The 18,427-nt window shown below is 39.0% G+C and overlaps 1 protein-coding gene across 1 annotated transcript in view; it reads right to left on the reverse strand.

Moving 5' to 3' along the window:
* The window catches only part of LOC131044390 (probable LRR receptor-like serine/threonine-protein kinase At1g51810), a 60,023-nt gene that overhangs the window by 36,305 nt on the left and 5,291 nt on the right, over nucleotides 1-18,427 (reverse strand). Inside the window, exon 3 of the mRNA XM_057977739.2 lies at nucleotides 3,607-3,727. Coding sequence (XP_057833722.2) covers nucleotides 3,607-3,727 — 121 coding nt within the window. The remainder of the gene's footprint in view (nucleotides 1-3,606; nucleotides 3,728-18,427) is intronic.

The following is an 18,427-nucleotide window of genomic DNA, read 5'->3' on the forward strand; positions in this document are numbered from 1 at the left end:
GAAAAAGAAATTTGAGGCCAAACTCATTCTTATTGAGAATTGTTTGAAACAAGGTACAAATATCGACAGGTTCTGTTGTAACATAGGAATTCGTACAACAAATGTAGATAGCAGATTAAAGGAGTTACATGATAAGGTAGCTAGCATTGCAAACTCTTTTGATGGATTAACCACACTGACCACATCTATTCAAGGACAAATTTTATCCTTGGAGAACCAATTTTTTTCTTTTGAGAAGGAAAGAGATAAAATCATTAGGAGAGCAAGAAGTCTTAGAGGACTGGTGAGTCCCAGATTAGATTCATTAGGTGTTCATAAGAGAGTGTGCATGGACATGATTGCTAAACCCACACTAGCAGATGTCAAAGAGAAGGAAACACTTGCCCACTTACTAAGTGGACTAGCATCCATTTCTGAAACTTTTAAAACCAGCTGGGACACATATCTTTAGTTATTGCATAGGGCTTACCGCAAAATTTTGAAGTTGGTCAAACTCTAGTGAAATTAACAGTATTCATTCATTCTTTTGTTATGAATTCTTTCAATGTTTTCACCAGTCTTTGGCATTGATTCCAAAGGGGGAGTATGTATATATGCGAAAACTATCAAAAAAATTAAACAGGATCACATGGGAAGGATATTAGGATATCAGACGGAGTAAATTGCTCAGGGGGGCATTTTTGAGTTGAACCGATAGGGAATCCATTTTTCACATGACCGTTGCCATCAATACCAAAGGGGGAGATTGTTGGCAACTGATACTCATCGGATTCATTTTGTTGGCATTGATGGCAACAAGATTAGATGGAAGTCATATACCGGTAGACATCGGCATTGGAGTATCCAAGATTACACCGGCACCAGCATCATTACTTGAAGGAAGCCGACATGAAGGAAGATTTATTTAGTAAATCATTTTGTAATTATTGTCCAGGCCGACATTGAAGGAAGATTTATTTTGTAAATCATTTTGTAATTATTGTCTAGGCTGACATTGAAGGAAGAGTAGTACCCTGTTAGGAGTAACCTCACTAGAGGATTTTAGAATCCAAACTAATGGATCACCTTGTTAGAGGATTTGTACATTGAAGCTTGTTAGAGCTTACCCGGTTAAGGGATTTGATTTTGTTGTAGTGGTTAGAAAACAACAAGAATGGTTTGATATGTTTTGAGTAGCACAATACTTGCTTGATTAGATCCTTCTAGTTACATTCAACGCTGCTCTTCAACACACTCTTCATCTTAACACTTATTTCTCTTCAACAAAAACTTTCACTCTTCATGCATACTATCAATTGTAAAAGTTTTACTGAGATGTCGATATATATAGACATTCAGATTTCATGTTGGCTTTTAAGGAAATGAAAACACAATTTCCTAGGTGCATTGTATCTAGACATGTGATCATAACTCATCACAAAATTTACCGCCAAGTAGTCGGTGTCAGTAACTCTGTTAGGATTCCCAAAGATATTGAGAGGGGGGGGTGAATCAATATGTAACCGGTTAATGGATTTTTTGATCTTATTAAACAAAATGCATTCCAAAATAGTATACCGGTAAAGCAGAATTAATGCAGTAAATAAGAGCAATAAACACAACATAGAAAGTGCACCATAACACAATATTTTTAGCAAGGAAACCTGGTGTGGGAAAAACCTCGGTGGGATTTGTGACCCACAATATTCGCTCACTAGCCAATAAGTGAATATTACTTACAGAATGGGGGCCTGCACATGCAAGAAGGCCAAGTGCCTAGAGCTCACTGCTCAATAACAAAAGAAAGTCTCACCGACTTAGAAAAGTGGATTAAAGAAATCCAATAAGATGTACTTCTACAAAAAGCATCTGCTATGCTAGATCCAGTACCAGTTTAAGCTCTTGCAATAATCATAAACCTTACTCCAAAATCTGCCTCAATATTCGCACATAATATCCATTTATGCATATTCCTATTACAAATGTTCTACAAGATCTCATACTTATATATGAGCCTTATTACAATATGCTATGTCGGCTTACAAAAACATATTACAATTAAATACATTATGCAATAAACAAAATCTTGTTGGCCAGGGTGCCGGTAATCATCTTTTTGGTGCTGGTCAACTATATGTTGGTGTAGAGTCTGCTGGTGCCGGTGCCTACCGGTGTCATATGATTGTAAGGTTTCCATCAATGACAATACCTTCAATCACCTACAATTTCTCATTGGAGTGTGCATTTGCCAACAATCTCCCCCTTTGGCATTGATGGCAACACTCATCAGAAAAAGCCAAAAAGTGTATCCAAAAAGTGTTTTCCAAAACTGTTTTACCAAAACTATCAAAACTGTATTACCAAAATTGTCTGCTTTAAAACTGTGTGCTCCCCCTGAGCAGATGATCTCTTCTGTCATGCAATTTTCATCCTTATTCCTTTTTCTCATCCTCTACTACTCCCCCTTTGGAATCAATGATAAAGGTTGTCAGTCAATGTCAATTGAGTGTAGTTCCTATCTAGTTCCCTATAACTGATGGGTTACTATCTGACAAAGATTCGCTAAAGCAACATTCAGATGGTTGTAGAATCGTTCACTGTCCTTTAGTGCTGCTTCAATCCTCTGAATTGTACCGGTGCGTAAGTGCATTTTCTCTTCCGGTGTCTTAAGTCCTAGAACAAGAGCCTCAAAAATCTCTTTTCTCAAAGAGATGGGGATATCTAGTTAAGGACCCAGTCTACACTTCAGTTTCTTTGCCTTAAAATTTAGTCTTTCCTTGTCTTTTTCAAGTTTTTCTATTTTATCTTCAAAAACTGCAATTTCTTGTTCTACTACTGATATTGAATCTGATGAACCTATTAGATTATCAGCAATATTATTTATTTCCTTATGTTCTTTGTTGATATCTATGTCTATATCCTCTATCAAAATGTTAGTCTTGCATGTACATCTATATAATTTCTTGAAATCCAAAATTGTCCTACCTAGTACCGGTAATAATGTATCCATGTGTTCCTTATTCTTCTTGATTGTCTCCTCAAAGAATTTTTCCTTCTCTTTATTCATTTTCTCTCTGAAAGTCTCCTCATTGATTTGATCAATTGTTAGCAGGTTGACGGTTATGTACTTAGACAATGTGGCTAATTGGCTCAAAGAATTTGTATTGTCTATGTTACACTTAGGAGCAATCATCTTCAAAATTGGTAAAGTGTCATCTATAGCCTTATATGCTAGTGCATTACAATCTGTTATTTTCTTGATTGAATCTAATAGTACCTCTGTCACATTAGTTGGCCTAAATTCAGTCATAGAGGTTCCTGATGACTGACCAACTGCCTTCACAATTTGTAATCCTCCAGTGGTAGTAATAGTTTTGCTTTCCTCTTTCTCTGGAGGGTTAGTTTGTGTCTGCATTTCCACTACCAAAGGTTTAGGTTTTTCAGTTGTAGCCAGTGGCACTGTTTGTGTATGTACATGTAAATGAGCGTGTTTCTCTACCTATTTCTCAGTATGTGTCTTTGTTGATTTCTCTTTGTTTGCCTCAATATTGTCTACTATCGGTGACTCAGTAGATTTTTCAGTCTCATTAGTTGACAGTTGCTTAGTAGATACATTAGTATGTACACCTGTGGTATCTGCCTTTCCTGTATCTAGGGGATCATTTGATGTTTCAGTTTGTTGCTCATTCCCAATTTCAACATTTCCAACTGTGATGTCTGTTCCCGATGGCTCAGTTGCCACATCTCTCTTCTCAGTTGATTCCTTATCCACAACAATATTGACTTCCTGTGTGTCAATATTCATTGTACATAACACCTCAGAATTAGGATTTGTGTTCTCATGTGGTGTTCCCATACTCTTGGTTACCCGTGGTGTCTCAACAGTTTGTGTCAATGGAGTATCAGAAGGAGGTGGGGGCAAGTTATCAGTTATCTTTTGTAGCGTCGTAAATTGTACGCACTTGCTAGGATGGTACAATTTCACACCTAGTTTAGCACCCGCCTTGGCGCATTTTGCATTTTGCATTGCATTTCCCCTTTAGCACTTAATTAATCAAATTAATTAGGTCTAAGGTCCTATTTCATCATCTTCCAGTTGGGCCCTTTCATTAAAGTATGCCCCTTTCATTTTATTCCTCTAATACATCATTTAATCAAAAACCCTAATTAAGTCCTATTTTGAACTTGGGGGCTTGATTTCGGGGGTCAAAACATCTTGAAATCACCTGTAACTTTGGGATTCTCTCTAAAATCATCATATCCGATGGCCCTAAAAATTTGGTGAAAAGTTGTCGGGACCATGGCGCCTAGAGTGCACATGGTCCCAGACATTTTTCCCGAAATTTGAGGAGCGCAATCCAATCATAAAATAAAGCTTAACCCCAAGATATTGGTGGGAGATTCAATCTCTAGGTCGGCCAAAAGTTGAAATTAAGACCTAGGGTTTCATATATAAGAGCTCTCTTTCCTCATTTGAAAGGATGGGAATTTTGGTTTCAGGGACCTTCTATGCAGTGAAAGAGCAGATCTTTGAAGACTTCAACAACATTCAACATTCATCCATGAAGCATTCATCAATTTCATTCATCCATTTAGGGCTTTGAAGATATTGAAGAGCAATAAGGGATCACCGACTGAAGATTGGCTTGTACCCCTCCCTTGGGGTTGGGTATGATTTCATGTTGTTTTCAAGTCTTTGCATAAGCCTCATTATATCATTTGTATTCATGCTTTAGATCACTTTTGCATCTTGATTTGGAGCATTTACATTATCATTTACAAGCAATTAGGGTTTACTTTCTAGGTTGCTCTAGTTTGCTTACTTGCATTTTAGGATCTTGCACACACACAAGGCCTGCACACACAATACTTTTACAAAACAACTTGGCTATTCATGGAGGTGGAAATCACTGAAGCGGGGGTTTGACTAAGGCAAAACCCTATATAGCCACCCACCATACCTTTTCAGATATAAGTGCAGGTTTCAGGATTCAGACGACGCCGCAAGTTGCAGATCCGACGGAAGCGGACCGAGACAAAGCTTCACATCAAATTTCAGAGAAAAAGACTAGGATAGGGGCATGGGGTGCTCTAGTCCTACCAGGATAGGGGTGCTAGGCGCCCTGGTCCCTGGGACAGGGGCGCTGGGCACCCTGGTCCTTCTGTCAGTCAACAAGTTCCAGACAATATTTCAGGTTACCAAACAGCAGTTTCAGGTGCAGTTTCAGGAGCAGAATCAGGATAGTGGCACCCGCGACCCCCGTCCCGAACATTTTCACTCAGATTTTAACTCCGGGTACGGATCTGTATTCTTGTCTTGTCCTTGTGTTTATAGCTTTCCATTGTTTAACTTCAATTCTGCAATTTTGTTATTAGTTCCTACTTGCACTTTGAGGTTAGGAATTGAACTTGCATCATTTTATCTTTCAATTACAACAAAGGAATAGAAACCCTAATAGGTAGCCCGTGGCTCTCTTTCACAAAAAGAAGTAGCCAATTGTGTGATACCTCTAGGCTCTTTCGTATTCCACAATGTGTGCCAAAAGGTAGGATTAGGACATGTTAGCCTAGTCTCGCTTTTTCCCCTACACATTTTGGTGAACCTGACATGAATCTTATTATTGCTTTCTCTTGCATTGCATTTGTTAGATCTAGATCTAGATTTAGTGTGTGTTTCATTTAAGTTCATTTTCAAAAAAAAAAAAAAAAAAAAAGAAGAGAAAAAAAAAAGAGAGTGTGTTTCTTTGTGTCTTTGCATTGTGTGTTTAAGTTTTATGCAACTTTTATTTCAAAATGTCGGATTTTTATTTACAAGATGTTCATATTTATGATGATGTCTGCAATTATGTCGATTATAAGCATAGCCAAGATGAATTAGATGAAGTCTTAGATGAGTTTTTGAACCCTAAAGATACCGAACCTTCATTTTACCAAAAACTCATAAACATTGTTACTATGCCATTTCGTTGTGATGAGAAAGATAAGTCAAATGATTCCTCTCAAGGATACATTCCTATCAACTCTTCCACTAAATCTAGTAACATGGTTGTTTTCAGTGATCCCCTTTATGAAGAGATGTCTCCTTTTGAATCAAAAGATAAACCTTTTAATAGATATGATCATGCTTTGTTGGATGATGCTCTTGATGACTTGGTGGCTTTATCGAAATCTTTAAACAAGAACAAAACTTCTAAATTAGTTAACATGATAAACCTAAAAGAGCATAATAAGCCTCTCTTTGAAGTCCAAGGTGCTTATCCTTCTCCCACCTTTCAAGTTCCTAAATCACCTCTCCTTACTATCCAAGGAGGGTGTGGTCAAGATTCCTTTCTTACTCCGAATAAACCTATCATCACTGTGCAAGGAAGAAAACCTATGAGTCCTTATAGTTATGCCAAGCAATTAACTAGAGAGAGTTATCATATGGTTGCCCATACTTATCATACTAGAAATAATAGGCAGCCTAATCCTCCTCCTGTTACTCCAGTTTCTCTTCCTAATCCTCAACCAATTCTTCCGCAAGCTCCACATATTTCACAGGTTCTTGGTAAGGAATATGATCTCATAGAACAACTTAAGGCTACCCCTGCTAAGATATCCCCTTGGGATTTGATCCAAACTTCTTCTGCTCATCATGGAATGTTACAAGATGCCTTGAAAGATTTGAATGTTCCTCCACCTAATGCATCTAGTAATATAGTGTCTTTGGTTAACTCTGTGATGAATCCTAAAGCTCAAATTGTGTTTACTCAAGATGAGCTACCTACTAGTGAAATTCAACATCAATATGATCCCTTGATGATTGTGGTTATCATAAATGACACTGCTATAAGACGAACACTGGTAGATAATGGCTCTGGCCTTAATGTGTGTAGCATTAATCTATTGCATAAGATGAATGTGGATACATCCCTTATTGAACCTGACTCTCGTCCCATTCGAGGCTTTGATAATGTGGCTAAGTCTTCATTAGGTATTATCACCTTACCCCTCACAGTGGGGCCTGTTACTTTGCCTACTCCTATCCATGTTATGTCGGGAAATCTAACATACAACTTGTTATTAGGGAGACCTTGGATTCACAGTATGCAAGCCGTCCCCTCGACATTGCATAGACAAGTTAAATTTATTTATAACAATAAGACATATACCTTGATAGGTGATACTAATTTTCAAGCTTGTTTGCAAACATCTACTTCCAAAGGGAGTTCTTCTAAGCCTTCCTCTTTCTAGTGATGACTCTTTAAACAAGATACCTATGGATGAATCCTCACTCTCTGATGATCAAAATTCTTTGGATGAGTCTGAAGTTCCTAAAGAAGATTCTTCTTAACTTGAATCTACGCATGAGAAGTCTTTTGATCCTGAGAAGGTTCTCGCAGAAGACAATTGGGGATCTCTTGATTTTAATCCCACCTTTGTAGGTGAGTATAGGGTTCCTCCTAGAGAGCTTAAAGTTGAAAAGAAGGAAGAAGCTAAAAATCGATCAATCATACCTGAACCTATGAGCAATAATTTTGTGGCCGCTTCTCAAACTTCTTCTCCTCACACCTCTAATTCTGAGGGATTTGATTCTTTGTCTTATGAAAAACCACCTTCTCTTTCTGAAATGGCTGATCGTTATGGTCGTGGTTTTCATATTTTAGCTAAGCATGGGTATAATGGAAATGGTTGTGGTGCTCATGAACAAGGGATAAAGGTTCCTCTAGAGAATAATCTTTATGATGTGACCTTTGGATTTGGTTATAATCCCTACAAACGCACTAAAGCTTCTAAGAGACCATGTATTAGTGTTAATGTTATTTCTACATCTCTACCAATGAGACACCCTGAGTATATTGATGGGGATCCATCGTGTGCCTATGCTTTGGATGTCTTTCCTACCGATGATGCTTTAGCTGAGTTTTTAGGAGCATATGATACTCTTCCTCATTATCATCACAATAGGGGATTTCCTTATTGTTTGAACACTGAAGTTTATTTTGGAAAAGAGACTGATAATGATGAGATTGTGGAAAAGTTCCCTCAATTAAAGGATACTCCTCAACAAAGTAATCTTCTCATAAGTGACACCATTGATGTTAAGATGGATCCTTGCAACGAAGAAAAAGTTATTAAAATTGGAAAATGTTTGGATGAAGAAGAACAAAAACAATATGCAGATTTATTACATGGATTCCCTGAGATCTTTGCTTGGACATATTCTGACCTGCCTGGTATAGATCCTAAGATTGTTACTCATAATATTGTCTTAGTCCTCGATGCTAGGCCTGTGAAACAAAAGATTCAAAAAATGAATCCTAAGGTAGCTTTGCTTGTTAAGGCTGAGATTGAAAAATTATTGGAGGCTGGATTTATCCGCCCTATTGATTATTCCCCGTGGATTTCAAATATTGTTGTTGTGGCTAAATCAGATAATAAATAAGAATGTGTACTGACTTTTGGGATTTAAATAAGGCTTCTTTAAAAGATGATTTCCCTCTCCCAAACATTGACATGATAGTTGATTCTATAGCAGGACATGCTTTGTTATCCTTCATGGACGGTTTTTCAGGATACAATCAAATTTTCATTAATCCTCAAGATCAATTCAAAACTGCTTTCACCACTCCTTGGGGTACGTTTTGTTGGGTGATGATGCCTTTTGGACTTAAAAATGCCGGTGCAACTTACCAATGAGCGATGACCCTTATCTTTCATGATTATATGCATAAGATTTTAGAAGATAATGTTGACGATATTTTAGCCAAATCCATTCTTCGTATAGATCATATTAAGATCCTTCGTCAAATCTTTGAAAGAATTCGTAAATATCACATGCGCTTGAATCCCCGAAAATGTGTTTTTGGTGTGGATAGTGGAAAACTATTAGGATTCATAGTTTCGCATCGTGGGATTGAGGTGGACACTAAGAAAATAGATGCTATTGTCAACATGCCACCTCCTAGAAATGTGTCTCAACTCAAAAGCTTACAAGGAAAGATTCAAGCTATTCGTAGATTCATATCTCAACTTGCGGATCATACTTTTCCTTTTACTCAACTTCTCAAAAAACATATCACTTTTCAATGGAACAAAGATTGTCAGCAAGCATTTGAAGATTTAAAAGTATATTTGGCTAATCCTCCTATCCTTCAACCTACCGAACCTTCTAAACCCTTTCTTCTTTATACAACTGCTTCCTCTCATGCTCTCGCAGCATTATTGGCACAACATGATAAAGATGGTAAGGAGTGTCTGGTTTATTACATAAGTCGTACCTTACTCGATTATGAGACCTGATATTCTGTGATAGAAAGACAATGCTTGGCCTTGGTGTTTGCGACTCAGAAATTGAGACATTATCTTTTAAATTCAGAAGTCCATGTCATGGTAAAATTTGATCCTTTGAAGCATCTTTTCTCTAAAACTGATTTATCAGGGCGCCTAGCTAAGTGGGTTATGATGTTAACTGAATTTGACCTTAAATTTGTTTCACAAAGAGCAATTAAAGGGCAAGTGTTGACCGATCACTTAGTTGAGGCCCCTTCACCTTTCTCCTTCCCTAACCCTAAGTCTTTTCCTGACGACTTCATTCTTTGTACAAAGAAAGATGAAACTTGGGAGTTGTACTTTGATGGCTCTAAGTGTCGTACGGGATCGGGGGCAGGTGTTGTTCTGATTTCTCCTACAAAGAAATCCATTCCCTTATCTTATCGTCTCAATTTCCTATGTACCAATAACATTGCTGAGTATGAGGCTCTTATAGCAAGAATAAAGGCAGCCTTGGCTTTGAATGTAAAGCACATACATATTTATGGAGATTCTCAATTGATTATAAGATAGGTAACAGGACTGTATCAAGCAAAACAAGACAAATTATCACAATATAAAGACCTCGCTATCTCTTTGTTACAAAAATTCGATTCTTATACCATGGAACCTATTCCTTGAAAAGATAATCGACATGCGGATGCAATGGCATGTGTGGCTTCTCTTCTATCTTTAGAGGACCCTGTGTTTGATCTTAAATTTGTTATTCACAACCTTATTTCTCCAGCCATTGTAGATGATTCTAGCTTGGTGACATGTTGTGACTTTTTAGACTCAGATGAATGGTATTCGCATATCGTAAGATACTTGACCGATGGTACCTTTCCTGATTCTGCCAATAGGAACACTGGGGCTAGAATTCGTAAGCTGTTCGCTAGATATATCATTCTTTCTAATGTTCTTTACCGAAGGGGTTATAACAGTCTTCTCCTTTGTTGTCTTAACAAATTGGAAATCCCTATTTCTCTTGAAGAGCCACATTCATGTGCCTGTGGGGGGAATTTTGGAGGCAAATCCTTGGTTCAAAGGTTGCTTCATATGGGATATTATTGGCAAACTATGCAGAAGGATTCTTTTTCATTTGTTAAGAAATGTCATCAATGTCAACAACACAATAATCTGATTCATGCTCCTGCCCAAGAACTTCATTCTCATGTAGCTTCTTGGCCTTTTTCTACATGGGGGTTGGATCTCATCGGTAAAATCTCTCCTCCTTCATCCCAAGGACATACTTTCATTATAACTGCAACAGATTACTTTACAAAGTGGGTAGAAGTTGTTCCCCTTCGCTCTACTACTGCTGAAGTGATTTGTCGATTTCTTCTAGAAAACATTATTTCTCGATTCGGGATACCTTCCACTATAATCTCAGATAATGGGACATCATTTAAGAACAAGGACGTGAAGAAATTCCTCGAGAAATATCATATCAAACATCAATTTTCTACACCATACTATCCTCAATCAAATGGTCAAGCCGAATCATCAAATAAGATAATTGAACAAATTCTTTGCAAAACCGTGAATAAGCATGGTAGGATTGGAGTACTCAGCTAATTTATGCTCTTTGGGCCTATCGAACGAGTGTACAAATTGCTACAGGAACCACCCCTTATAATCTTGTTTATGGTGCTGATGCTATTATGCCTTTAGAGTTGGAGATTCCATCACTTAGAGTTTCTCTCAAAGGTATAGTAGATGATGACTCTTATAGAGAACAAAGACTTCAACAGCTTGAGATGCTTGATGAATAGCGTATAAATGCTCTTGAGCATATTCAAGCGTATCAAAAAACTCTACAACAAATCTATAATGATAAGGTTATTCAACATTCCTTCTCAGTGGGTGACTTAGTTCTCTATGAGAATCAGCGCAATGTGAATGCCTTACGTGAAGAAAAGGGAAAATTTAGTCCTAATTGGATTGGACCGTATATTGTTATTGAAGATTATGGATCAGGTGCTTACAAAATAGTGGATGTAGATGGTACGCCTCTTAAAGAACCTATAAATGCTATGCACTTGCGTAGATACTATGCTTAATTCCTCATTCCTTATCTTTCATTTCATTTATCTTCTTTTCACTTCTTCAAAATTGGATAATATGTTAGCATATCTTTGTTAGAGCAAATAGAACTAAATGATGTTGTGTTTAATCTATATTGCTTTGTTCCTGACAAGCGTGTTTCTTTACTCTATAGTTTGTCTTGAATTCATCTATGTAAATTACAAAAGATTTACATTTTCATTATGCTGGCATATTATACAATGTCTTTATGTGTTAAGTAGAATTGTATCATGTTGTGTTTAAATTAAATCACATTACTTATATGATTCTTAGGCTTAACACATATTTGTTCTCTATCATCAATGTAGTACTTGATTAAAATATTTTAATTAAGTCACACATGTATCAATTTAATCATGGAGCATTGAAAAATCAATCACATGGAAATTAAATTCAGAACATACATGTACATCTACCAAATGTATTAACTTTAATCAAAATATACATTGTTTTAGACATTAAAGATAACACGTTTGAGACAAAGAGAAGCATGTACATATATATATATATATATATATATATATATATATATATATATATATATATATATATATATATATATATATATATATATATATATATATATATATGTGTGTGTGTGTGTGTGTGTGTGTGTGTGTGGATCAATATACAAAAGTAGGTCACTATACATCCCAAAATGTGACCTATCCTACATCATGAGATCATCTCCTATCCCTAGGGCTAGTGGCTGGAGAGTGACGACTAGACGCTCCCTCCTGATCCAGCCGTGAAGGTGGACCCATAGGTGTATAGCATGATATAGACCGTGAATGACTCTGAGAGGAACTCCTACGATCCCTATCCATAAGGATCGCGTGATACGAGGTAGCCTCGGCCTAAGCTGCTGCTAGGTCACGCTGTGCCCGCTAAAGGTCCTCTGATAGAACTCTCTCTCTCTCCCTCCATATTTCCACTTGTATTCGAAATGGGGAAAACAAGTCATCATGCCGACCCACGTTCCCTTGAGGCCTATAAGCAACCTGTGAGGAACTAGGGATCTGTGCCGTCATAGAAATATCTGTCACTGCTTGCTAGATCAAGGAATGCCACTCCTGCACATTAGTTGTAGTAGTAGAACAGATTTTGTATCAATACCATTCTATGTCATCAAAAAATTAATCAATCAATATAAACCTACTATACCTGGATCTCCCTCGCGCCAGTAGGGATCGTGATATGGTAGCATCTGTGATTGGGAACTACTAGGCTCCCTGCGCTCAAGTGATCTGTGCACGATGGGTACCGATCTCCGTATTGCCTCGTGTTCCTCCTTTTGGGGAATGAGAGGGGGATCCAAGGCTATGGTATCATCTCCTGAATGGTGGGGAGATGCATTTGACTCCTCCTCTACATCATCCTCATCCTCATCTGCATCCTCACCCACAACCTCATTCTCCTCATCATCATCTCTATCTGTGTCATCCTCCTCTCCTTCCTCCTCCTCCTTGTCACTAGGCTGATCTCCTATGGGTGGATCAGGACCTCCTGCCTCCTCATGACCCTCTCCCTCCTCTGGCTCCTCCGATCTGGATCCTTGATCCTCATCTCAGTCTCCATGTCTCCATGGACCTGGATGACCTATTGGGTAATTTGGTGGAAAGATAGGCCCTGGGTATGTCCTCACAAACCATGAGAGATACCTGCGCTGTGCTCTGGGATCTGTGGAGTAGTTAGTGACCACATCTTGATTGGACCCCTCTATATCTGTAATCTTGATATCATCTATTGTAGGTCTCGCTACTGCTCTGGGTCTGGGAAGGACTCGTGAGTGTTGAGTATAGATAGGTACATCGGCTGGAACACACTGCTCTAGCCCAAACTACCTCCGTACTCGGTCAAAGTAGAATGGGACTATGATATGTGAGTATCATCCTCTCAGTAGGCAATTCCTCTGTAAGCATGCTAGCTGCCCCTCCATTCCATCCCATCTGTGCATCCGCAGATATGGTCTCCATACTGTCACCTCAGTTGTCAATCTATCGAATGTCACTCTCTAATATAGTAGATCCCCAAATCTCCACTCGCTGGTAAGTGGATAGGCAAACACCCTAGGTCGCTTGCTAGCCGCACTCATCGGATAGCCGACAAGCCTGGTGCATGTGAAGTGCTCAAATATCCACACTTGCAGAAGTGTACATGTCATCAAGCTACAACCTTGTCCAAAATCATACTCCTCGAGGTCGTGATAGAGATGTGCAAGCATACTCCGACCCCAGGCATATACTCTCCTATGTCTCTCTATAGCCTTGATGCACCATGTGAGACCCCCATGCATGTGCGTACCTCACCCATTAGGGCAGACGGCTAGTGCAATGATGGCAATCATAAGGTGTCTCACGAGGGGCACCTCTCCTGTAGGATGTAAGAGCCAACTAACCATGATGCGACCTCTCATCTCACTCGGCATGACTCTCCCTATGCAGTATATCTGCTCCCTCTGATGGTCCTCCGCTGACTGGTCAGTCACGTATGTCATGGTAGCTCCTTTGATGGGTAGGCGAAGTATGCGGTACACATCCTCAAGTGTAACCATCATCTCTCCTACTGGGAGATGGAATGTACATGCGTCAGGATCCCATCAGTCCATAAGTGCCATCAACATCGCAGGATGGAATCAAATGGCTAGCATAAGGATAGTATACCACAAACCTACTATCGATAGCGTATCCCTCTCTGCCTGAGTCAGCCGGGGAATCTGATCTCGCATACTGTGAAGAATCTGCCCCATAGTGTGCTCTCTCATGTATGGGAGACCCTACGATGCAAAAACATCAGTGTAATCAGTACTCAATCATCAAAGTCATTTATGCGAAAAATGAAAACTGTCGAACATCGAAAGCTAACCCTGACACCCCTTGCCAAGTCCTGATTGGGACCATGGTGCCCTCAGAGGACCATGGCGCCCTTCAGGGACCATGGTGCCTTGAGAGGACCATGGCGCCCTTCAGGGACCATGGCACCCTGATAGGACCATGGCACCCTGGGTGGGACCCAGGGTCAGAGTCTAGGGCCCGCATTCGATCACAGAAACTCAAAGTCAACAGAAATGCAGATTGTCAAAGTTCAATCAACTCACCTCATCCAGTGGCTCATCGCTGATCACGGCCTGTCGCATGATCTCCATCCTCGTGGGACGCTCTGTTCATCGTGAAGGCATGATGATGGCTATGTGGGCTCCGCTGCAATGAACAATACTCAGAAATCAACAAAGTGACAAATGCAAGTGTCACTTTCGAGGTATATACTTTCATTCCTTTATCTTTGATTTCAAAACCCTAATTTTCCTCTATCACTCATTTTATCATAACTTGGGTTTGGGAGATGCAATTTTCGAACTGTTTGTTGTGTCGGAATCATATTTTCATCACCTTACTCCCTGGATGTTCCAAAACGTGCTCTGATGAAGCCTCTTTGGTGAACATCTCTCATCAATAATCTCTCACACAATTTGTCGTAAGTAAACATGCTACCCTGTTTCACCTCCCTAATAAGCAAGCCGAAATAGGGGGGGCATATAGCTACTTGCAAGTTTCATCACTTTCCTTAGTAAGCATTAGGTGATTTTGTGATCTAATGTGTGTTTTGTAGGGTGAGGTTCCTAACTGTGTACTGCAGATACCGCTGGGGGCTTCATTCGACAGACTTATGGATATATCCTTTTTCAAATAATGTTTACTTTCCTGTACTTTAGCTTGCATATGCACGTAGTACTCATATGATCGCTAAAGTGGGGGCTAAATGTAGCGTCGTAAATTGTACGCACTTGCTAGGATGGTACAATTTCACACCTAGTTTAGCACCCACCTTGGCGCATTTTGCATTTTGCATTGCATTTCCCCTTTAGCACTTAATTAATGAAATTAATTAGGTCTAAGGTCCTATTTCATCATCTTCCAGTTGGGCCCTTTCATTAAAGTATGCCCCTTTCATTTTATTCCTCTAATACATCATTTAATCAAAAACCCTAATTAGGTCCTATTTTGAACTTGGGGGCTTGATTTTGGGGGTCAAAACATCTCGAAATCACCTATAACTTCGGGATTCTCTCTAAAATCATCATATCCGACGGCCCTGAAAATTTGGTGAAAAGTTGTCAGGACCATGGCACCCGGAGTGCACACGGTCCCGAACATTTTTCTCGAAATTTGAGGAGCGCAATCCAATCATAAAATAAAGCTTAACCCCAAGATATTGGCGGGAGATTCAATCTCTAGGTCGGCCAAAAGTTGAAATTAAGACCTAGGGTTTCATATATAAGAGCTCTCTTTCCTCATTTGAAAGGATGGGAATTTTGGTTTTAGGGACCTTCTATGCAGTGAAAGAGCAGATCTTTGAAGACATCAACAAAATTCAACATTCATCCATGAAGCATTCATCAATTTCATTCATCCATTTAGGGCTTTGAAGATATTGAAGAGCAATAAGGGATCACCAACTGAAGATTGGCTTGTACCCCTCCCTTGGGGTTGGGTATGATTTCATGTTGTTTTCATGTCTTTGGATAAGCCTCATTATATCATTTGTATTCATGCTTTAGATCACATTGCATCTTGATTTGGAGCATTTACATTATCATTTACAAGCAATTAGGGTTTACTTTCTAGGTTGCTCTAGTTTGCTTACTTGCATTTTAGGATCTAGCACACACACAAGGTCTGCACACACAATACTTTTACAATACAACTTGGCTATTCTTGGAGGTGGAAATCACCGAAGCGGGGGTTTGACTAAGGCAAAACCCTATATAGCCACCCACCATACCTTTTCAGATATAAGTGCAGGTTTCGGGATTCGGACGACGCCGTAAGTTGCAGATCCAACGGAAGTGGACCGAGACAGAGCTTCACATCAAATTTCAGAGCAAAAGACCAGGACAGGGGCGTGGGGTGCCCTGGTCCTACTAGGATAGGGGTGCTAGGCGCCCTGGTCCCTGAGATAGGGGCGCTGGGTGCCCTGGTCCTTCTGTCAGGCAACAAGTTCCAGACAGTTTTTCAGGTTACCAAACAGCAGTTTCAGGTGTGGTTTCAGGAGCAGAATCAGGACAGTGGCGCCCGCACCCCCATCCTGAACATTTTCACTCAGATTTCAACTCTGAGTATGCATCTGTATTCTTGTCTTGTCCTTGTGTTTACAGCTTTCCATTGTTTAACTTCAATTTTGCAATTTTGTTAGCACTTTGAGGTTAGGAATTGAACTTGCATCATTTTATCTTTCAATTACAACAAAGGAATAGAAACCCTAATAGGTAGCCCGTGGCTCTCTCTTTCACAAAAAGAAGTAGCCAATTGTGTGATACCTCTAAGCTCTTTTGTATTCCACAATGTGTGTCAAAAGGTAGGATTAGGACATGTTAGCCTAGTCTCGCTTTTCCCCTACACATCTTTATGCTAGGAGGACCACCTACCTTGCCTTTCCCCTTATCCTTATCCTTTTGATAGACTCTGAGAGTCTTTGGTTGTTTGAGCTCTTCTTGCTTTTTCTTCTCAACAAAGAATATGTCCCACTTGTCTGCAGTTTCTTCTGATATTTCATTAACTCTTCCTGCCATTAGTGCTACATGTCGGTGACCGGTTGAGAATACTGTCCGGTTAGCCTCACTGATTAATTCATCAATCTCTTGTGTTGAGTTCACTGGGTGAACTGCAAGCAATTTTTCTATTTTTATCTTTTTATCCAATTCAACAATAGCTACCCTTCTTGCTTCTAACCTTCTATACAAGTCATTGGATATATCATCAACAATTTCCATCAAAAAATTCTTATAGACATCAAGATGTAAGATAACACTATTTTTTATACTTTTTTTTTCATCATTTGAAAGTGTGTTATACAACTTGTTGATATTTGTCAATTTTCCATCTTTAGTTATCTCATTCAAAAGTTTGTCCAATTGAGGGATAGCTTGTTTTTCTTTCCTTTTCTTTGGTGTCAGTTTCTTTGTCGGAGGCCTAACTGCCTGTTGTTTCTGTCTTGTTCTCTTTGGTGCAGGAGAGGGTGCTAGTGACGGTTTTCTTTTTCTTTCTACCCTTTTGAACTCTATTGGTATTTCATTGTCAGAGGAGGTGGCAACCGATGAAAGATGTGCTTCCAATTGTAGTCCTTCCAAGTCATTCTCCTTAATACCAGTTCTATTTAATACATCCTCTTTGATTGCTTTAGCCTGCCTTGTTCCTTTCCTAACTATCTGTTCAGTTTTATTTATCCTTTTCTCTGATTGAATTTTTCTTTCAATTGTTTTAGCATTCCCAAATACTTTTTATGTCGGTTCTTTAGGGGCTTATAAGAGGGATATTGCATAAGTTTCAATTATATTCTCATCTGCCTCATATCCCATTTAAGTAACCCAGACTATCCTTGGGACAACTGCCTTCATCCAAATTTCATCCTTCTTTATTACAAAGCATATCTCCTTTTGATATTTGTCAACAATAGCTTGAGATAGCCTTATGCTTTTTTTCATCCTAGCTTTCAATGCTTGAAAATGTTCATTTATGTTCTTTTCCCTGTCATCTCCCATGTTATTTAAAATGTCCAGTAGTTGTTTTCCTATCAGTATGTCAAAACCAAAATCCTTTTTACAAATACCGGGAACTTCCTTGGTGATATACAACATTAAACACACAAGTAAGTTGCCAAATCTGAAAGTGCCTTTCTTGTCACCTTTGATTTTCTTTAGGTTGTCTATCAGTTCATCCTTCAACCATTCACATATGTCAATCTTGGCATTGTTGTTTACCAAGTCATAAGCGCTTTTGATACATAAGCTGGAAATAGAGTTTAATCAGTTGGCATGAGTAGCTTTGTATCCAAGAATCATGATAATGAACTTCACATTGATATCCTTAACATCATTTACTCTCAAGGATCTCTTATCAAAGGTTGCACTGGTTAGGATCATTACAGTGTCATTTGAAACCTTTTTAGTTTTATCAGGCCTGCTACCGGTGGAAGGTAAGCATGTCACTGCCCTAACTGCCTCTTTGGTTATCTTGTGAATTGAATCCAACCAAAAGAAATCCCCATGTACTCTTCTTAGCACAATCCTTAT

This window comes from Cryptomeria japonica, chromosome 9, assembly GCF_030272615.1.
Source record: "Cryptomeria japonica chromosome 9, Sugi_1.0, whole genome shotgun sequence".
In the NCBI taxonomy this organism is placed as follows: Eukaryota; Viridiplantae; Streptophyta; class Pinopsida; order Cupressales; family Cupressaceae; genus Cryptomeria; species Cryptomeria japonica.